The following is a 23,569-nucleotide window of genomic DNA, read 5'->3' on the forward strand; positions in this document are numbered from 1 at the left end:
TGTAAGTCTGCATTTCCTATGGCTAATCCACCCAGACTGCATATCCCTGCAGACTATGGGCAATTTAGCACTGCCAATCCACCTGACCTGCACACCTTTGGACAGTGGGAGAAAACTCGAGTACCCGGAGGAAAAACGCAGACACTGGAAGAATGTGCAAACTCCTCACAGATAGTCACCTGCAGATGAATTCAAACCCATCTCCCTGGCGCTGTGTTGCAACAGTGCTAACTACTGAACCACCATGCTGCCCCAAATCTGGTATTAAATCCTAACATTACTATTGTATTCCATCTTGAAAGTAGCAGATGTAGGAGTGTTATCTCAAGGAGTATGTTTTTTTTTAATTTGTTCTTCATAATTGATATATAAAAGTAGTACTTAGAAGATGATTGCTATTTCTTGGTGTTACCACAAAGAATTCGTGTATGTAGACTGTCAAAGCCAGACAAATATAGGCTGGAAGCATCAACATTTTCTAATCAACTTGTTCAGAGATATTATGACATACTTAAGGAGCAGATGGGACTTGAACCAATGCCTACTGGCTCAGAGATAGGGACACTGCCATTGCACACTAATAGCCCTCGGGCTGGATGAGCAGAGTCAATCATCAGGAATACCAGCTGCGAAATTTGAATGAACTAATTATGAACTTAAATAGATTTTTTTATTTCTTGAGCTTGGATGGCTTTGAAGTCAGCGAGTGACATATGATATTATATGGAATAAGTTGTAATTATTTAACATATTAAAGTGATTTGTTTTTAAAAGTGTGCGAATTGCAAGAGAATGGTATTGTTGTCCATCTTTCTAGCCATGTGCTCTAATGTATCCTAATCAGTAAATAATATTTTGAGAACTTGGTTACGCTTTGGATTTGTAAAAATCCAGTTTCATCAGAACAGATTGAAGGTTATAAATTGTTTCCTTCCACAGATGCTGTATAACCCGCTAAATGCTATGAGCATTATTTTGTTCCGGTTGCAGGTTGTAGCGTCAGCAGAATTTTACATACGTATTCCCTGCAGTTTCCCACATTTCTAATTCTAAACTTTTGTTTTATTTTGACTTGGGTGAATAAGTTGATACAAAAACAATAGCTTCCACCAATGGGATGAAACGTCAGAACTAGTCTCACGACATGATGACATTGCTTCATGTAGATTGCTATAAAGAAAGTATCATTGGGGAGACCCTTTTGAAGAGTGTGCTGTAACATGCAAGATAAACTGTTTTAAAGTAGAGATCGGAAAGGAATGTGATTAATAAGATTTTGAACTGGAAGTTATTTGTTCTTTGGAGTGGGCTTAATCTTCCATTGTGATCATATGGATTCTTTGTATCTTTGATGGCTTATGTTTGGGATAGCTTTAATTTTCACAAATCAGGATAGGATTAGTCTGGCTTATAGCTCAGAAACCAACAAAAAATACAAGTAACCTTTATCAAAGCATCTCACAATCTCAAGGTCATGTTTCTTTCTTAATATAATTAAAAAATACTTTTAATTTTAATACTTTAAACTTGTAACTTTAAAACCAAGCCCTATCATAAACATTTTAGAAACTGCAACCAGAATTCAGGTTTGCTGCTGATTTAACTCATTTTAGGAACGGTGCATTAATAGAAATGATCTTTTAGTAGGAATTATTGAATTGGAACAGTTTGCATACTGTAATCAGCAGAAGTCTGAGAGCGCTAGACTCACCACATAGTGTTACAGAACGGAGGAATAAATAAATGACATGCTTCATATAGGTTGTCATAATGAAAGCATCGTTGGGGAGATTGTGGCCTTTTGTTGGAGAATACACTAAACTTCCAAAATAAATTATATTAAATGAGAGGTTGGAAGGGAATGTGATTAATAAAATAGTTAACTGGAAGTTACTTGCTATTTGGAGTGGGTTTAACCTGATATGATCATGGGTCCGATTATGAATATAGCACAGTTTTAGAATTTGTATGCGCATGCTATTATGGAGAGATTTAATTGACCTAGCTGCATGTTTAACTTGAGGATAATTAGAATATTTAATTTGCTTTCAACAGTACAATTACACCTTTCAAGTAAGACTTTATAAAGCTTAAATTTTGCAGAGTTTGGATTGAAATTATCTACGTGATTTTGACTGCATGTATTTCTAAATATCAGGGATAAGTCAGCCAAGCTGATATGCAGATTTTGCCATTGACATGAACATTTTATTGGATGTTTTGGTATTCAGTAATTTTGACATCACCTTTTGTATTTTTGAACAAATACTATTCCAAAGTCATCCAATTGAAATCTCTTTCCAATGGTCAAGGTATTTCGATGTATAAGAGAAGCTTACTGGATAAATCCTAAAGCTATTGAAATATGTTTATGGAAATAGTAAAACTGTTCTACGCTGAAGAAGGATGAAGGTATAGTTTTCTGAAATTTGGCCATCTGTATAGCTAGGATTCTGGATTGTATTGTCAAGATATATTGCATTTCAGTTTAAACTATTTTATGTTACAAAAATGGGAGCTATTTTTAAAAGTTTTGTGTGGCATTTTGGTAATAGGAACTAATGAAGTAAGAACCATTGTGAAAATGGCAAATAAACTGGGGTAATCTCTGGTTGTGAGGTTATACCAAAAGGGCATTCACTGAATATTTTACACTTTGGCGAATGGCAAAAAATGCAAACACATGGCTTGCGGTCATCTAATGTTCAAATTTTATGATGTCTAAAGATCAACAAATTTCTCAATTCAAACTTTAAATTTAATCTGCCAGGGATGTTACTCGACTGATACAGCTGAACTGATTCTCTAAAAATCCCAGAATGGGAGTCATTTTGAAAGAGTCATTTTGCACAGTTGGAGCATTACAATTTTGCATTGTTTGCTTTACTCCTTTTCAGCCTTTAAATCCAGAAATGCACAAATGCTACTTTTGTCTCACTGACTTATCAAGGCAGCTGTCCTTTTCTGATTTTCTGTAGATATTTAATTTTAATCAATATTGATCAGAATATTTTCTAAAGGCTACCTCAATGAGTTTTAAAGCTGTGAATACTATGATGTATTACAATGATGACAGAGTCATAGAAAGGTACAGCATGGAAAGAGACTCTTTGGTCCAACTTGTCCATGCCGACCAAATATCATAAATTAATCTAGTCCCATTTGCCAACACTTGACCCATTTCCCTCTAAACCCCCTTCCTATTCATATTTCCATCCAAATGTCATTAAATGTTGTTACTGTACTAAACTACATCACTTCCTCTGGCAGCTTATTCTATACATGCATGATAAAAGTTGCCCCATAGGTCCCTTTTATATCTTGTCCCCCTCAACCTAAACCTATGCTCTCTAATCCTGGATTCATCCACCCCAGGGAAAATACTTTGTTTACCCTATCTATGGTCCTCATGATTTTAAAAACCTCTTTAAGGTCACCCCTCAGCCTCCAACATTCCAGGGAAATACACGTCCAGCTGCAGCGTATCCAGCTTCTTCCTTTAGCTCAAACCCTCCAACCCAGGCAACATCCTTGTAAATCTTTTCTGAACCCTTTCAAGTTTCACAACATCCTTCCGATAGGGAGACCAGAATTGCAGTATTCGAAAAGTGGCCGATCGAAAGTCTTGTACAGCAATCACATGACCTCCCAGGTCCTGTGCTTAATGCTCTGACTAATAAAGGAAAGCATACGAAACACCTTCTTCACTATCCTATCTACCTGCGACTCCACTTTCAAGGAACTATGAACCTTCACTCCAAGGTCTCTTTGTTCAACAACACTCCCTCGGACCTTATCATTGTGTATAAGTCTTGCTCTGATTTGCCTTTCCAAAATGCAGCAACTCACATTTATCTGAATTAAATTCCATCTGTCACTCCTCAGCCCATTGGCCCATCTGATCAAGATCTCATTGTACTCTGAGGTGTAACCTTCTTCGCTGTCCATCACACCTCCAATTTTTGTAAACTTACTAGCTATACCTCCTGTGTTCACATCCAAATCATTTATATAAATGACGAACATTCGTGGACCAGCACCGATCCTTGTGGTACATCCCTGGTCACCAGCCTCCACTCTGAAAAGCAACCCTCCACCGCCACCCTCAGTCTTCTACCTTTGAGCCAGTTTTATAACCAAATGACTAGTTCTCTGTGTTCTGTGCGATCTAACTTTGCTAACAAGTCTACCATGAGGAACCTTGTTGAATGCCTTACTGAAGTCCAAATTAATCTGTAACGAGTCTGTATTGAGTTGTTTGAAGAAGTAATGAAGAGGACTGATTAGGGCAGAGCGGTGGATTCTCTGCTCTGCACTCATCAGCCCTCTTCTTTACTTCTTCAAACAACTCGATCAAGCTTGTGAGACATGTTTTCCCATGCACAAAGCCAAGTTGACTATCCCTAATCAGTCCTTGGCTTTCCAAATAAATGTACATCCTTTTTATCAGGATTCCCTCCCCCAACCTGCTCACTACCAATGTCAAGCTCACTGGTCTATAGTTCCCTGGCTTGTCCTTACAACGTTTCTTAAAAAGTGGCACCACGTTAGCCGACCTCTAGTCTTCTGGCAACTCACCTGTGACTATCGACGATGCAAATATCTCAACAAGGGGCCCAGCAATCATTTCCCTACCTTCCCACAGAATTCTAGAATACACCTGATCAGGTCCTGGGGATTTATCCACTTTTATGCATTTTAAGACACCCAGCAGCACCACCCCTGTAATATGGACATTTTTTAAACATGTCACCTTCTCTTTCCCTACATTCTCTATCTTCCATGTCCTCCTCCACAATAAACACTGATACAAAGTACCCATTGTATATCTCTCCCATCTCCTGTGGTTCCATGCATAGGCTGCCTTGCTGATTTTTGAGGAGCTCTATTCTCTTCCTAGATACCCTTTTGACCTTTATATTTTGCTAAAATCCCTTTTGGATCCCCCTGAACCATATTTGCCAAAGCTATCTCATGTTCTGTTTTTGCTCTCATGATTTCCTCCTTATGTATACTCCTACTGCCTGAATACTCTCCTCAGGATTGATTTGATTGCTGCTGTCTATACCTGACATATGCTTCCTTCTTTTTCTTAACCAAAGCCTCAATTTTTCTCATCATCCATCATTCCCTGAACCTACCAGCCTTGCCTTTCATCCTAACAGGAATATACTGTTACAAATACACGTACATCCTTTCTATCTTATCTCATTTTTGAAGGCTTCCCATTTTCCAGACGTACCTTTACCTGTGAACATCTGTCCCCAATCAACTTTTAAAAGTTCTTGCCTAATATTGTCAAAGATTGGCCTTCCTCCAATGTCGAATTTCAACATTTAGATCCGGTCTATCCTTTTCCATTACTATTTTGAAACCAAACTCGAAATGTTAACTTTGTTACGTTCTCCAGGAGTGCTGTGGGATTAGTTTCTCCAGCATTTTCTGTTTTTATTTCTGATCTCCAACATCCACAGTCCTTTCCTTTTATTCTGGCCTATATATGACTCTAATGCCATACCAAAGTGGTGACTTATTGCTCTATTGAATGACTGAGTTGGTCACTCAGTTGTATAAAAATCACTACAAGGAATAACGCCACATGCTTGTACTGTTTAATTGAGGTCTGCCACCATCTTCATAACTAGGAATAGGCGATTAATACTGGACTTGGCTGTGACTCCCTCATCCTGAGAATTAATAATATAAAAAAATTGAGATGTATTAGCTGTTCTTATTAACCTCCGCATCCTTTATTTTTAAAATTTGTTTAATATTAATAATTTTATGATTATCAACATGCAGACATTCATATTGCTGTCCTTAAGTTGTACAGTTGAGATTTTAGAATGTAAAATCTTTTAAATTCAGGCTGATTTTTCTTACTAAAAAGAGGGTGTTGCAGGACTTTCTATTTAATTGTACCTATCTGGGGTATTGGCACATTTCTTCAGTAAAAGTGATTATGATTTTGTCATGAGATTAGAACTTGCAATAAAACTGAAACAAGGTTGCTGCAAAATTTAAAATAGAAGAGAAACATAGCATCTAATTGTGATTTTTGTTTTCTTTTTACAACAGAATTATACCCAGTATATTCCTCTTTCTATATATGACCTTCAGACTTGGATGGGGAGCCCCTCAATATTTGTGTATGACTGCTCAAATGCTGGAATCATAGTGAAGTCATTTAAGCAGTTTGCATTGCAGAGGGAGCAGGAATTGGAGGTATGTATGCTTTTCTGATGTTCACTAGCACCCACCAAAAGTACAATAAAGTTCACTGTCAATGTGAAAAATTTTTTGACTTCAAATGTATGAAAATCAAATTACAGTATGAAGAGTCAGAATTTATTCTCATCCATGTGCCGTTATTTTGAATTGTTGTAATTTTTCTGACAATAAACAACATAGTTGATACAATTCTTTACTGTTGAGTCATGAGCTACAATTGACATTTGTTGAATCTGTCAAGCTGTTTAAAGTTGCTTTCAAATGTTATTTATTACTTTTCATCTCAAAACAAATTCAGGAATTGAATCAGAAGCTAGAAGCCATAGTAAATACAAAGAGTAACAGGTTTTTAAAAATATTTTGAGCTTTGCTTAAAGATGTGGAGGGACTAAGACTCAATTAATCCAAAATACAGCTGTTTATTATTTATACAGCTCATAAATATGTTTATTGACTTTTCATGACTGTTCCAAAAATAAGGTAGTGTAAGGACTGCTTTGTAGTCATGGTATATGTCAACTGAATTAGAATGATGTGCAAGAATCAGCATAATGCATGGTCACATCAACCTGGTATTATATGGTAGCAGTTTTATATTTTCTATTATGTAGAGTGAACAATATTTGAGAGTCATTGCGTGCCACTTTTAGCATTTATGAGCTTTTGAGTTTTTGATGAAAATGAATTTGTACAAATTAGCATTCCAATTTTTCTTGCAAACACTCACACTTCAATATAGGCTCTTGCATTAATTTGGAGGACACAGTTAGGTTGGGTCAGGTCCTTGGATAAATCTGGACTTCACGGTGAGAATTAAAAATCAAAGAATAGTATAGTTAGTGCAGATTAGTGAGCACGGTGATGGCCCAACCAGACTCAGTGTGAGTAAAGATACTTTGGGTGAGTTTAAATTCAAATGTGCAATATAAGAAGTCAGTCTGTAAAGCATTGGAAACTCATGTTTAGTGATAAAGCTGTTGATGATTGGGCAAAGCTGGCCAAAAGTATAGAGGTTAACAAATCTGCATGTGGAATTTGTCCCCATGTCAGCAGATGAGAAAAGGAGCTGGCCTAAGTTAGAACATTTTTCAGGGTGGTAATAGTGGTGGTGGCAGGTGCCATGTGAATACAGAACCTTTGGCATATTTCAAATATTTGTACAGCTGCTGGTTTCGGGGAAGAGGACTGCTGATTTTGTTTATACTATTGCATTTCTTTGTGCTTTGTGTTTTTTCACTGTTCTGGTTAGCACCAGTTAATCAGATTGTTGTAAGAGATGGAATGAAAGGTTCTGTTATGGGAGAAGGTCGAAGCTCCTTTGAGGAAATCTTGATCATCATAGTGCTATCTAAAATGGTTGGAAAGTTATAATATCTTTTTAAAAAATTAGTGTTTATGAAATGATTGAGATTGTGCAAACACACAAGGGAGCTAATTATGATCTTGAACTCAGTGCTTCAGTAATCTTACAATTTTATTTTTCTTTGTTGAGATCAATTGCAGGGAGAAAGTGAGGACTGCAGATGCTGGAGATCAGAGCTGAAAAATGTGTTGCTGGAAAAGCGCATTCTTCAGGAAGAAGGGCTTATGCCCGAAACGTCGATTCTCCTGCTCCTTGGATGCTGCCTGACCTGCTGCGCTTTTCCCAGCAACACATTTTTCAGCTGAGATCAATTGCAGTGGATCTGTAACTATTCTTCACACAAGTTTCCTAATTTTTCCCACCAGACCCTCTATCCCAGTCATCACTGATGGTGTGGTCAGTAAATGAGTTTGTGCTGGCAGATTCTCCCTTTTGTATAATACTGCTTTTTGAAAAACGAAGAATCCCCATTATTCTCAAAGAAACAAAGCTACCATGTTAGGAAAGGAGGTAAACTGAGAGTTGAAAATGTTTGAGGCACAGGATAGAATGGAGGAATCTGGCATGTTTTGTCTTCATACCCCTCCAAACTCCCCCATTCATTATTAATAGTACTGACCCAAGAAGCTAAAGAAGAAACAAATTCCTATTCATTAGGAAATTGAGCATTTTTAATTAATGCATTATACTTCTTTAATGGAAAACTTAACTAAATTAATTGTAAATGCTTCTCCTAAAGTTGAATGATGTTCATGAGTGAAGTAGAGTTTGGATTTTTAAATTTAGTTGGCATTCAGCCAAGGTGTCAATTGTACTCTGAGCTGTGAGATTAAGATATGATTTTCGTTACGGTGCTACAGGCCACCTTGCTTTGCTATTTAGATATTCTTGGATCATGTCATGTGATGAAAAACAAATTTTAGTGCTTGAGAATACATTTAATTTATCAAATTTGAAATTGCAGTCTGATTCTTGTTGAATTGGGGCAAAGAGATTAGATTTGAAGTATTAGATGAGCTGTGTAACATTGTGAATGGATTCAGGCTTAATTCTAATCCATATCATGTAAATGATGTCAGTGATTGTGCAGGTGAAGTTTTATATCTTGGGTTTTATTCCCTTCATTTTGTACTTCTGCAACCAAGCAAGTACACCTTGAGCCCTTGGGCAGCAAATGGCAACATTGTACTCAAAAGAAAAGTACTGAGACAATGTATTTTACTGCACGTGACTAACATAAAAATTTGTATGTTTTAATTTTTAATGAATAAAACACATCCATCTTTTAAAATATCAAGTTAAGTGATGACAATGATATTTTTTCTAATCTTTATAATCTGTGCCTGCTATCCAAAGATGCTCTAAGGAGTGATATGATGAATGTTTTTATTGAGTGGAAGCAAAAGTTGCATTTAACTTGGGAAGCTGGTTCCTTTCATTCATTGTGCAAGATAAAAGCAATTCCTTTTGTCCTAATAAACTTGTTAAAATAAGTGAACTCAATTTTGAGTTGGGGATGGACTGCAATCAAAATTCCTAATCCGAACACTAAGGGAATTCCTGATGTAACTGCTTACATGCGCATCAAGTTATAGTAAGTATAAACATGTTTTATTAAGTTTATACTTACTTTAACTTGATGTGCATGTAAGCAGTTAAATCAAGAATTCCCTTTGTGCTAGGATTAGGAATTCTGGTAGAAGTCCATCCCCAACTCAAAATTGAGTTCTCTTGAGCAACTATATCACTGGGATTGTTTAATTTACCACAGGCCAGGAGTTAAATTTTGAACCACCTTGACTAACCTGTCGACATATCTAAAATGCTTAGAGAAATTAACAGGGTAGATGCTGAGGGGTTGTTCCCACTTTTGGAAGAATCTGGGACCAGAAGAGACACTATCAATGTAAAGGGTGGCCCAGTTAGGGCAGAGATAGGGATTTCTTTTCTAATGGTAGTGAATCTTTGGAATTGTTTACTATTGAGGGCTGTAGAGGCTGGGACAGTAAATATATTTAAGGCTGAGATATTTTTCATCAGTAAGGAAGTCAAAGGTAATGGGGAACAGGCAGGAAAGTGGAGCCAAGGATTATCAGATCAACTGTGATCTCTGAATGGAGAAGCAGACTCTGGTTGAATGGTCTACATCTCCTCAGTCTTATGCATCCATTCACAACTTCAACTATTATCAGAAATCAACTGAGTGAGGCTCTGTGGTCACCTCGTTCAAATGAGCAAAGCTATTGCGTGCCTTTCACATGTCAGTCTTGACTGAGCCAGAAGATTGCGAGACTTGACCGCAAAATTTTCGGCCAACACTCCATTGACGTATAATGAGTTGCTGCACTAGCAGAGATACCATCTTTTGGATGCCATTTGTAAACCAGGACTCAATGTGTGTGAAAGATCCCAAACCCCATTTCTGAGAATAATCTGAGGTTTTCCTCAGTCTCCAGTCCAATTTTTCTTTTAAACATCTACTTGACTGAAAATAGATTATTTGGTCATCATCACTGTATACAACAGGTGACTGTGTGGAGTTTGCACATTCTCCCCGTGTCTGCGTGGGTTTCCTCCGGGCGCTCTGGTTTCCTCCCACAGTCCAAAAATGTGCAGTTTAGGTGAATTGGCCATGCTAAATTGCCTGTGGCGTTAGGTGAAGGGGTAAATAGAGGGGAATGGATCTGGGTAGGTTGCGCTTCGGCGGGTCAGTGTGTACTTGTGGGCCGAATGGCCTGCTTCCACACTAAGTAATCTAATCAACTTAGGCCTATTTCCTACATTGACAATGTAGTCCCATGTTGCAATAGTTTTTCATTTGTTGGAAAGGCCTTCAGAACTCATGAGGTTGTGTAAAAGGCATGACAAATGCAAGTTGTCTCTCTTGGCTGTGTTAGGTTGATATGGATATTGTAATTGAAATCTGTACTGTGCAGTGAATGTAAAGAATTAGTATTGGCTGCAAATGAGCTGCAGTGGAAATCATGATCTCTAATAATTAACACACTGAGCATTTGCTTAAATCTTCAGCTGATACTTAAGTGTAACACTGAGGGGCACTGTACTGTCAGAGGTGTCATCTTCTGGATGAGACTCTAAGCTGTGTTTCTCTGCGTTTGGATGTAAAAATTCAATGAAGAGGAGTTCAAAACATTGGATGAACAATATTTATTGGTCAAACAGTTCAAAATTACTTCATTGGCTGTAAATTGCTATCTCCCTGGGTTTTCAATTCTGTTTTGTTGTAAATTGGACAATGATTTGATTTAAACTACCAGCAAGGTTTGGAAAAGTCAGATTTTCTTTTAGTGCTGTAGGTATGAATCTTAGTTGATAAATTATCCACTATGTTTCTTTGAAATTTTCTCACATGGCATGCAGCCAATACTAAGATGACATATGAACCAGTTCTGCTACACAATCCTTAGCCAATGGTTAAGAGAGTCTCTCTTTTTTTGACCAGCTGGTTGGGAAATCAGATTATAATGTTACAAGTTAAACTTTTGGTATCTTTGGTTAATCTAGTTTATCTCATGGAAACCAGAATAGCAAACACGCAAACCATACTTCTAAGTCAGTGCAAAGATAGGGGATATTAAGAAAGGTTAAGGATGAATTTGGATGACCAGATTGCTCGTTCTTGTGGTCCCATGTATTAGTAAGGAAAGTCTGCATTTTAACAATATTGATTTTTCCATTCTGTTCCAAAATCAATACATAAAGGGTTTTTCCGTCAGAATATGGGTTTGATCCATCACTTGATGAAGAATGTACATGAATTATACTGTTCCAGTAGTCTCGTATTAACCAGCTGTTCCTATCTGGAAACAGAATGTATTTGATCACTATTCATTTATTGTGTGTTTGGTTAGACAGGAGTCCTCATGATTTCCTCTGAGAAGCAGCTGAAGCGATGAATATTTCATAGAATATGTCTCAATAAATAAAATGCAGAAAAACCAGATTGTCCTACAAAGTCTGATACCTCTGCTAGCTTCCAGAATTGACTGTGAAGCTAAAGAGCCACAACTCGGCTATGTACGGTGCAGTAAGGTCTGCCCAATTAAACAAATTTATTTCTTCTTCTTTATTATTTACCTTGCGTAGGAAATATCAGTTTGTTTGCTATGAGTACAGACTGCACAGTGGGATTCCATAGTCCAGTGACAGCAAAAACACTGAAATTCAAATCGTAAATTAATATGATTTGGAGATGCTGGTGTTGGACTGGAGTGTACAAAGTTAAAAATCACATAACACCAGGTTATAGTCCAACAGGTTTAATTGGAAGCACATTAGCTTTCGGAGCAACGCTCCTTCATCAGGTGATAGTGGAGGGCTCGATCGTAACACAGAATTTATAGCAAAAATTTAGTGTGATGTAACTGAAATTATACATTGAAAAATTGATTGTCTGTTAAGCCTTTCATCTGTTAGAATACAGTGTTAGTTTCACTATTTTCATGTGTAAATCACAAAACCTTTTTTTTAAAGTTGCATTCTCGGGTTAGCTGTTAACAATGGAGATAGCTAGACAATATGTTGAAGGTGTTGGCCCCCTGTGTTCTCTGTCTTTGCCATGATGTTTAGATTGATTCTAATCTAAAAAGTGAGATAACAGAGTTCTACATGAATGCATGCAGTGTTTGAGCAAAGTACAATGTAACTCGGCAAGTACAAATTCACCCCACAAAATATATGTTTGCATGTGGGTCTTTATCTGTCTGTGTGTGTGTCTGTCTGGGGTGGGGGTTGTGAGTGTGAGAAAGTGTGTGTGTAGTGAGTGCAGAGTGTCTTAAGTCTGTGAGGGGGTGCATGTGAGAGTGTGGGAGTGTGTGTCTATAAGGGTGTGTGGGTGTGTCTGTGTGCGTGTCTGTGTACCTGTATCTGTCTGTGTGTGTGTGTGTAGGTAGGAATATCTGTGTGTGTGTAGTGTAATGGTGATCGCCTGTAATGTGACATGAACCCAAGGTCCCAGTTGAGGCCCTCCCTATGGGTACCGAACTTAACTATCAGCCTCTGCTCGGCCACTTTTCTCTGCTGCCTGTCCCGAAGCCTACCTTGGAGGATGGTCACCCAAAGGTCCGAGACTGAATGTCCTGGACCACTGAAGTGTTCCCTAACTGGGAGGGAACCCTCCTGTCTGTTGATTGTTGTGCGGTGCCCATTCATCCGTTGTCGTAGCCTTTGCTTAGTTTCCCCAATGTATCATGCCTCCGGGCATCCTTGCCTGCAACATGTAAGATAGACAACGTTGGCATGTACAGGTATGCACACGCACACACCCTTATAGGCACACACACTCTCACATGCACCCCCTCACAGACTTAAGGCACTCTGCACTCACCGCACGCACGCACGCACACACGCTCACACTCAACCCCCACCCCAGACAGACACACACACACAGACAAAGACCCACATGCGCACATATATTTTGTTTGGCGAATTTGTACTTGCAGAGTTACATTGCACTTTGCTCAAAAACTGCATACATTCATGTAGAACTCAGCTCAAAAACTGCATGAATTTATGTAAAACTCTGTTATCTCACTTTTTAGATTAGAATCAATCTAAACATCATGGCAAAGACAGAGAACACAGGGGGCCAACACCTTCAACATATTGTCTAGCTATCTCCATTGTTAACAGCTAACCCGAGAATGCAACCTTTTTTAAAAAAAAGGTTTTGTGATTTACACATGAAAGTAGTGAAACTATCACTGTATTCTAACAGATGAAAGGCTTAACAGAAAATCAATTTTTCAATGTATAATTTCAGTTATATCACACTGTAAATTTTTGCTATAAATTCTATGTTACAATCGAGCCCTCCACTACCACCTGATGAAGGAGCGACGCTCCGAAAGCTAGTGTGCTTCCAATTAAACCTGTTGGACTATAACCTGGTGTTATGTGATTTTTAACTTTGTAAATAAATATGGTTTTCAGGAGATATGTGAATGGGCAGATCATCTGTGTTTTAGTTCAATAAGTATTGCAAGAAAATCTGGTAAGATCAATGAAATAGAGAATGTTGCAAGACCATATTTACTTTACAATAAATTCTCTTCATTGTCTTCCTGTCTATATTGCAGATCTGTACTAAGGTTTTTCTGTAGTTAATGGTTTGATATGAATGTATTAATATGGCATTAACTGTGATTTAACGGTAGCACTCTGGCTGAGAAGGCTCAGGTTTCAAGCACCAGTTTAGTCTAGCACATCTTTGCAATATTGAGGGGCAGTCAGATGTTGCATTCCTCTGATAAGAAATTTACTCTCGACCATGATTGCATCAACAGATAGATTTAAGTTACTCCATGACGTTACTCGGAGAAAACAGGAGGCATTTTCACCATGCCTTAAGCGGCATTTATCCTTCAGAGATCATAAGATTTGCTCATTTATTTTCTTAACTGTTTCTGGGAGATTGAGTGCAAATTGATTTCTGTATTTCCCAGGTTACAATAGTGGCTACTTTTAAAATTAAAAAAGATCTAAAGACCTTTGTGACTTCCTGACGTATTGGAAGGCATTATGTAAATATATATGTAGTAAATATATGAACAGTACAAAAGCTGGTTTCAACAGATAGGTGCCTGAGCTGTAAATATGCATCATGTTTTGAGGTTTAATTACATTTACCATGTTAGGATTATATTGTCTTGGGATCTTTTCTGATTAGCTGTTAAAATATAGGTATCTTGTATCTTTATACTGTACTGCTTCTATCTGTATTGAGCACTGATTAATTGATGTATAACCCTTAGGATGCTGAGCAACCCTATGCCTGCAAGAGAGCAGATTAGAAAGTAGGGCAGATGGTAACTTGTCACTGAATCACTTATGTGAAATTCAAAATAAGCCATCAAAGAGGTAAATAGCCTCTCAAGTTCAGTATCTCAGATTAACTTGCACACTTTTGTTTCTGACTAATTATGGTTCTGGATTTCAACAAATGCCAATGCTACAAAATTAGGATCGCACACTGACCTCCGCGGTTTCCTGAACATCACTGTGTTGTCAGAAGTTCGATACCACAGTGGTTCTTTCACTATCTTTTTCTAGCATGTGCAGTAGTGCTATAAAGTTTCACAACATTAGTAAGACTGAACTGTACTTGATTGCAGAAAAACCTCTTAACAATTCCACATCCTAATCGCTTGCATGTTCATAGGTTTGGTCTGTGAATTCTGAACATATGATGCACGTAATCATCATCGTTTTAAATCTGCATATGTCGACTTTGTCCCATAAACAGTAGGTGGTAAATTTGTTTTGCGTAACGACAACTGTTACATTGTATTAACCAGGTCAAAATCACAAGTTTTCTTGAAATACTTTGTCAATTATATTTTGATTGTTTTGTTTGCAATTTTTTTTGGTGTCTGGCTTGCCTTCCCCTCAACTTCTCTTGGAGGTGATGCTTCAGAAAATGAATTTTTTTTTCCAGCATCATAACCTTTAGTACTACTGATATAATTACCATTTTAAAAAACAAACCAGTTGAATAGCTGAAAGTGTTTTAGAGATACACTCTTAAGTCAAAGATAAGTCCATTTTTCAAGCCAGCAAGATTGTGATTGTTGATTGTTGCCTGCTAATGCCTGTTGGAAAATGCATGCATGGCTGTTATGGATGGTAGGATCACCCTTGGCTCTGATATCCCTCATGCCTGAGGGAGCCTTTCAAACTTAGGTTTTAAAATGAGGGATGGTCAGGCGAGTGAAGCACTGAAAGATTGATGACACCTTTGGAACCTAGCAACATCCTGTGAAAAACGAGGAAATGAATGAACTCTACAGGCAGTTGGCATTTGAAAAGAAGCTCTCTTTGAATGCTGAGAAAACGACCATATTACTATAATATCTGTGCCAATGTTTCTGACCAGCTAACTTAATACAAGCAATGGAATGTTACTATAACTAATGTTGACAAATACCGTAGATCCTTGCTAAAGTCAATCCGGCATGCAAAGTGGCCTCTTTTTATCTCAAAGTCATGCTTTTATAGTGACCCTGTGTACGACTCAATACCCCTTCTTCACGAATGAAGTTATATGCGTATTCTGGCTGGTCAGCCTCAAGTTTTTACTCCGAAAATGAATATTTTACCCAATGTGGTGAATGACAGAGATGATGACCACCTACACCAATGTACTAGGCAGACAGGTTGACTCCTAGTTTGGTATTTTCAAGGCTTTCTAAGTCAACTGAAGCATCCGTCTACATGGTACATAATTTCTCTACTTCCCAGTGATGTTCATAGCTAAATGTGTATTGCATGATAAATGTGCCTTTGTGAAAATGTCATTGCTTTTTAATGTTAGATTAATACACTTTGAAAGTGATGTCTGTGATTATTGTGTTCTGTGAACAGTGATTCAACTGAAATAATCCTTTGAAAATTAAAAATGCTCCTTTTTATGAATTTTACAATGAAAATTTTAAGTGAAACCATTGCATTTTATTTATTTCTGCTACAAGCTGGAGAATTTTAAGTAGTGGCCTTAATTTTTCAGGTTGCAGCTATCAATCCAAATCATCCACTGGCACAAATGCCTTTGCCACCATCAATGAAGAACTGTATCCAGTTGGCTGCCTGTGAGGCCACTGAACTTCTGCCCATGAATCCAGATTTACCAGCGGATCTTTTCACTTCCTGCCTGACTACACCTATCAAAATAGCATTGCGCTGGTGAGTTTGGCTCTCCATACTGTTTTTTTTTTGGTTCACGAGAATGTATTATTTTTATCTCTTGGAGAAATTCATAACGTGCATTGGTTGCTGCATTCTCAAGGGCTTGCAAGCCTAATGATTCAGGATTTGTCCAAGGGAGAGTACTAATAATAGGTATCAGAAATCCAAGAAGCAATGTTGAAGACTTGTTAAATGGAAAATGAGAGACGGGGCAAGGCCGGCATTTATCATGTTTTAAATACTCTTCAGCATTTGTGACACATGAATCAGGAAAAACATGTATTCAGTTCTTTTCCATGGCTAATTTTTCCTGGAATAGGTAGATAACCTGTTGCCAAATGCTGCAGCTTGAAGGTCTCTACTCTGCATCACGGATGGCTGACCTGGAGGTGCTCTCTCACTTACTACCTGCCATGTGCAGACAACACTTTTGGCCATGTTATTATTGTGCATTCCATAGCATCTAGTCCTGAAATGGATCTTGAACAATAGCCTGGGTAAAGACACCACCATTGCATCACAAGACTGCTCAGCATTTATTACTGATCCTGAACTGCTTTTGAGAAAATGGTGGTGAGCTCCCACTATGAAGCACTACAGATTTTGTGGTGTATATGAATGTTAAATGTTATACCTTTTCTATTGTGATTTCTGTTTCTATTTTCTATTGGGGTGGCATGGTTGCTTAGTGGTTAGCACTGCTGCCTCACTGTGCCAGATGCCCGGGTTCTGGCAACTGTCTGTTTCGAGTCTCTCCATATCAGCGTGGGTTTCCTCTGGGTGGTCCTGTTTCCTCTCAAAATCCAAAGATGTGCAGGTTAAGGTAGATTGGCCATGCTAAATTGCCCATAGTGTGCATTGGTCAGGGGTACATGGAGGATAATAGGGTAGGGGAATGGGTCTGGATGGGTTACTCTTCGGGGGGTCAGTGTGGACATGTTGGGCCAAAAGGCCTGTTTTGACACTGTAGGGATTCTGATATGATGCAACAGTGTGCCTTGTTAAGCAGAGAGAGCAGCGAGATCCAGACCAGGTTTCCTCCTCAAGGACACGAAGGAACAAGAATGTTTCTTAAAACAATAACTAGTAGTTTTAATGGTCACTTACTAATATTTTTATTCCAGATTTGGTGGCTTAATGAAAGTTAAATTTCACAACTGCGGTATTTGAGCTTGCATCTATGGATCATTAATCCAAACCTTAAGATTGCTAATCCACTAACATAATCATTATACCGCTGTTTGATGTGCAACTGCAGAAATATGAAATTTATGAATGGTCATTGACATGAAGTTTACCTCTGTTTCTCTTTCCACAGATACTACCTGTCCTGCTAAGTATTGCTAGCTATTCTGTTTTTGTTTTGGAGCCTCAGCATCCAAAGCATGTTGCTGTATTATTGGGTATCAGCTTATGCTTTATTTGAGGATGATGTGGAGGTGTCTGTGTTGAACTTGGTGGACAAAATAGTCACATGGCATCAGGTTATAGTCCAATAGGTTTATTTGAAATCACAAGATTTCAGAGCATTACTCCATCAGATGAAATGCCTAACAATGACTTCCCCTGACAAAGGAGCATCGCTCTGAAAGATTGTGATTTCACATTAACCTGTTGGACTATAAGTTGGTGTGTGTGACTTCTAACTATATTTTAGGAGTTAGTGATAAGGAAGCATCAAATAAAATTCTTAAAAGGCAAGTGGGAATAGTTCTTAAGGCATTTGTGTTGGAACTTGGAATACTTTACATGGGAGTAGTTAAGGCAGGGGCCATTTCGCCATCAAAGAGAAACCGTACAGAAGTAGTTTAAACAATGAAAAATGTAGAGCTACAGGGTGAAAAAGGGTCATTGTGATCAGTTTTGGAATGTAGGAAAAGCATGCCTTCCTTTTAAAGGAATAACTGCCTTCTGTATAGCAAACCTCTATGGCTGTATACATCAAAAGTCAAAATGCTTGCAATTTTATCGCATAAATAAAGTCATTGCAATAATAAATGTTACAAATTAGTATAGATCAAAGGTTCAAACAGCATTTTGACAGTATTTAGATGCAGGTGTTGTAGTTATCAGCAGTAGTGCCTTCAGCAACTGAAATTCTCTGCCATCCCATGAGAACACAGTAAACAATTATTTAAAATTGCAATCTCGTAGGAAGCCTTGGGCGTTACTGGTGTAATAGTTAGAGAAATTCATAAGGGACTTCCTAATGAAGAACAAACATGAAATGTATTTTAAACAGATATTTATCAAAAATCTTAGGCATATAATAGATGATGGTATATTCAAGTATTGAAACTTAAACGTTGCATGAAGTTATTGTAATACTTGGATCAGATGTTTATATTGCATTGCTCTCTTGGGCCACACTGAAAGTGAGGTGAGAGGGATTGCTGTTGAGCTCACTTCAGTTTTTGACTGAGTGTGGCATCAAAGAGACATGGTAAAAGTGAAACGTATAAAAATCTGGTAAGATGCTCCATTGATTGGAGTTGTACCCATCAGAAAAGAAAATGTTTACGGTTGCTGGAGGCAAATATCTGTGAATCACTACAAGAGTTCCTTAGGGTAGTGTCTTAGGTCCAGTCATCATTAGCTGTTTCATCAATGTCTACTGTCCATGGTAAGGTCAGAAATTGTACATACACTGGTAGTCTTCACGATTCACATAATCTTCACGATTCACAGCTCCTGAGATGATGAAACACTGCATGTCCAAATGCAGCAAACCTTGGACAATAGTCAGGTTTGAGCTGATAAGTGGCAAGTAATTTGTACTGTGCAAGTGCCTCGCCATGCCCATCTCCAACCAGAGAGAATCTAACCCCCTCCCATCAATGTACAATAGTATAATATTTCTGAATCTCTTGTCATAAGTGTACTGGGAGGCTTATCATTGACCATAATTTAACTAGAGCACAAAAAAAATGCAAGTGCACGTTTGATTCTGGAGAAAATAGAAAAACTCGTAACTTCTGTGAATACTCCTAACTCAATATTCACTACTGAGAAGAACTTTGTTGTTTCTGAGAATAGCATGTGACAGACTGATATGCTTGAACAGGTTGACATTAAGAAGGAGGAGTTGCTGAAAATTTTGAAAATCATAAGGATAGATAAATCCCTGGACCAGATGGGATATACTCTAAGTTACTACAGGAATCAAGGGAAGAGATTGCTGCGCCTTTGATGATGATCCTTGCATCTTTACTATGGACTGAAGTCGTGCCAGTTGATTGGAGGGTGGCAAATGTTATTCCCTTGTTCAAGAAAGGGAATAAGAATGACCCTGGGAATTACATACCAGTCAGTCTCACGTCTGTGGTGGCTAAAGTAATGGAGAGGATTCTGAGAAACAGGATTTATGATTACTTGGAAAGCCAGAGTTTGATTAAAGATAGTCAGCATGGCTTTAAGAGGGGCAGGTCATGCCTCGCAAACATTATTGAATTCTTTGAGGATGTGACAAAACGCGTTGAAGGTAGAGCAGTGGATGTGGTGTACATGGAGTTTAGCAAAGTGTTTAATAAGGCCTCCCCATGGTAGGCCTATTCAGAAAGTAAGGAGGTATGGAATACAGGGAAGTGTGCTGGATATGAAGTTGGCTAGCCCATAGAAGACAGAGGGTGGTAGTAGATGGGAAATATTCAGCTCTGAGCAGTGTGGAGGAACAGAGGGATCTTGGTGTCCATGTCCATAAATCCCTCAAAGTTGCCACCCAAGTTGTTAAGAAGGCATAGGGTGTGTTGGCTTTTATTAGCAGGGGGATTGAGTTTAAAAGCCACAAGGTTGTGCAGCAGTTCTAAAGAGCCCTGGTTACACCACACTTGGAATATTGTATTCAGTTCTGGTCACCTCACTGTAGGAAGGATGTGGAAGCTTTAAAGAGATTTCAGAGGAGATTTATCAGGATGCTGCCTGGACTGGGGAGGGCAGGTCTTATGAAGAAAGCTTGAGGGAGCTTGGGCTTTTCTCATTGGAGCAAATAAGGATAAGAGGTGACTTGGTAGAGGTGTGCAAGTTGAAGAGAGGTGTAGACAGAGTAGAAAGCTGGAGACGTTTTCCCATGGCGGAAATGGCTATCATGTGGGGGCATAATGTTGAGGTGATTGGAAGGAGATTTAGGAGAGATGTCAGAGGTTGATTGTTTACACAAGTGGTGGGTGAGTGGAATGCACTGCCTGCAGTGGTAGTGAAGTCAATACAATAGGGACATTTAAGCGACCCTTGAATAGGCACATGGAGGATAGTATGATGAAGGACAACCTGATCTTAGAGGAAGATAAAAGGCGCAACATCGAGGGCTGAAAGGCCTGCAGTGTTCTATGTTCACAGAGCTTGTACACCATCTATCAAGCACAAATCAGGCATCTAATGGAGTTGGATTGTTTATGCTATAATGTTGGAGGCTGAGTTTAAAGGAGGTGCATAAAATAAAGATTTTACACGTGGTGGATGCCTTGAGCACGCTGTCAGGGGATATGGTAAAAGCAGATGTGATAGCAACATTTAACAGCCATTGAGGCAGGCACATGAACAGGCAGAGAATTGAGAAATGCAGACCATGTGCAAGCAGTTGGAATTAATTTAATATAGCATCATGGTAGGCACAGACATGGTGGGCCAAAGGGCTTGTCCCTGTGCTGTACTGTTCTACATTATAGAAATGTCATAGAGATGTACAGCTTGGAAACAGACCCTTCGGTCCAACCCGTCCATGTCAACCAGAGATCCCAACACAATCTAGTCCCACCTGCCAGCACCCGGCCCATATCCCTCCAAACCCTTCCTATTCATATACCCATCCAAATGCTCCTTAAATGTTGCAATTGTACTAGCCTCCACCACTTCCTCTGGCAGCCCATTCTATACACGTGTGTGAAAAAGTTGCCCCTTAGGTCTCTTTTATATCTTTCCCCACTCACCCTAAACCTATGCCCTCTAGTACTGGACTCCTCTGCACCAGGGAAAGGACTTTGCCTATTTATCCTATCCATGCCCCTCATAATTTTGTAAACCTCTATAAGGTCACCCGGTCAGCCTCCGACGCTCCAGGGAAAACGGCCCCAGCCTGTTCAGCCTCTCCCTATAGCTTAAATCCTCCAACCCTGGCAACATCCTTGTAAATCTTTTCTGAAACCTTTCAAGTTTCACAACATCTTTCCGATAGGAAGGAGACCAGAATTGCGCACACACAGTACCACGCTGCTATTACATTGCTGAGTTCTTTGGTAAACTTACAATGATGATGAGGATAGTGCAGTTGATGGTATACATGTTGTGTATACAGACTTTCAGAAGGCATTTGATAATGTACCATAATCATTTTGTGAACAAATACATCTCATATGAGACAGTAACAGTGTAGATATAAAACTGGCTCCGGAATAAAAATAGAATATTAATGAATACAGGTAGTTCTTCTATAACATAATAGTTGCGTTCTTGTGCAATTCTGCATTGTAGAAAAATCATGCTTTAGAAACAGTGCTTAAAGTTGGTGATATGATCGTGGTACAGCCAACACATTTTAAAAGTTCTTGCATTAGAAACAGTATCCCAAATTTGTCAATCGCAGTAAATTTGTTAGTGAAACACATGCAATAGCAGAACGATGTGTAGTTGTTTATCACTCCAGAGAGAATGCTACACTAGTTGTTTTGTGTAGACACTGCAGCAATGTGTTAAATACAAGGTCTTTAACAAAAGTGAGCTAAGATGTCTGCCTATAGTGAATGCACTTCATGGTAGAGATGTTCGGACTATGGCATACAGGAGGACTTATGTACACAAATGTATTTCAGTCCAACACTAGTGTTCCCCAGGGTTTGGTTTTTGACTAGGGCTTGGATGTAATAGGCATGAACTACATGTCCACAAATAACATGAAAATCAGAACCACAGTAAACAATATGAAAGTTAGTTTGGTAGTTTCACAGGACACAGGTTGATGTAACAGGTAAACACATGCAAGTCATTTAAACCCTGCATTTCCTATGGCTAATCCACCTAGCTTGCACACCACTGGACACTATGTACAAATTAGTATGGCCAATCTGCCTAATCCTGCACATCTTTGGACTGTGGGAAGAAACCAGAGCAGTTGGGAGAATCCCACACAGGCACTGGGAGAATGTGCAAACCCAACACAGATAGTTGTCCAAGACCTGGAATCAAACCTAGGTTCCTGGCACTGTGAGGCAGCAGTGCTAACCACTGAGCTGCTGTGCTGCCCCAAAAATAAAAAATAACAAGGGGAAGAAAATGCTGGTGGGAGTAGTCTATAGGCCACAATCGCAGTTATGCTAGAGAGCAGAGAATAACTTTGAAAATGATGAGGATATATAAAAAAGGCAATACATTAATTGTGATGAGTTTAATGTTCATGTAGATTGAGGTAATCAGATTGACAGAGGTAACCCTGAGGTAGAATGAGTAGTGTGTACTCAGGGCAGTTTCTAGAACAATGTTATGGATGCAGCCAGGATCAGTTTACTTTGGATCTGGTAATATGTGATAAGGCAGGTTTAATAAATGACGTCAGATCCCCCTAGAAAACAGTGTCCATAACATAATATAATTTGGTATTCAGTTTGAATGCAAAACTTGTGTGGGAAACTATGTGCTGAACTTGAGGGTAATTATAAAGGAATGAAGACAGAGTTGGCTGGAGTGAATTGGAAAAGGAGTTTAGCAGCTGAGATGATTGAGGAAGAATGGCAGATGTTTAAGAAAGTCATTCATGGCTCACAACAAAGTATATCCTAGTGAGAAAGAAGGATTCCAGGTATGGGATAAGCCAACCTTGGTTAACCAGTGAAGTTAAAAATGAAATCAAATTGGAAAAAAAATACATACATATAATGTGGCAAAGTTTAGTGGTAAGCCAGAGAATTGGCATGTTTTAAAAGCAAACAAAAAATGATTTTTTAAAAAGTAATAGAGCGAGAGGATGAGCTTTGAAGGTAACCTTGCCAGTACTATCAAGATGGTCAGCAAGAACTTAAGTATATAAGAAGGAAGACTGGCCAAAATGAACCTAGGCCCTTTACTGAATGAGGCTAGAGAAATAATGAGGAAGCAGGAAATGGCAGAGGAGTTGAATGAATACTTTACATCAGCCTTTACGGTAGATGACATTAATAGCATTCCAAAACTATTACAAAATCAAGGGGGAAAATGTGGATGGGTAATAACTGCAATAACAATCACTATAAAAATGTACAATGGAAACTAATGTCCCCCCGGTCATGATGGTTGCACCCTCAAATT

General features: G+C 38.6%; 1 protein-coding gene across 1 annotated transcript in view; it reads left to right on the forward strand.

Moving 5' to 3' along the window:
• Window positions 1–23,569, forward strand: part of rptor (regulatory associated protein of MTOR, complex 1) — a 397,195-nt gene that overhangs the window by 101,695 nt on the left and 271,931 nt on the right. Inside the window, exons 5-6 of the mRNA XM_088000708.1 lie at window positions 6,079–6,225; window positions 16,119–16,294. Of these exons, the coding sequence (XP_087856834.1) occupies window positions 6,079–6,225; window positions 16,119–16,294 (323 nt within the window). The remainder of the gene's footprint in view (window positions 1–6,078; window positions 6,226–16,118; window positions 16,295–23,569) is intronic.

This window comes from Chiloscyllium plagiosum, unplaced genomic scaffold, assembly GCF_037043375.1.
Source record: "Chiloscyllium plagiosum isolate Xiang-an unplaced genomic scaffold, Cpla_swu_hap1 HiC_scaffold_25, whole genome shotgun sequence".
In the NCBI taxonomy this organism is placed as follows: Eukaryota; Metazoa; Chordata; class Chondrichthyes; order Orectolobiformes; family Hemiscylliidae; genus Chiloscyllium; species Chiloscyllium plagiosum.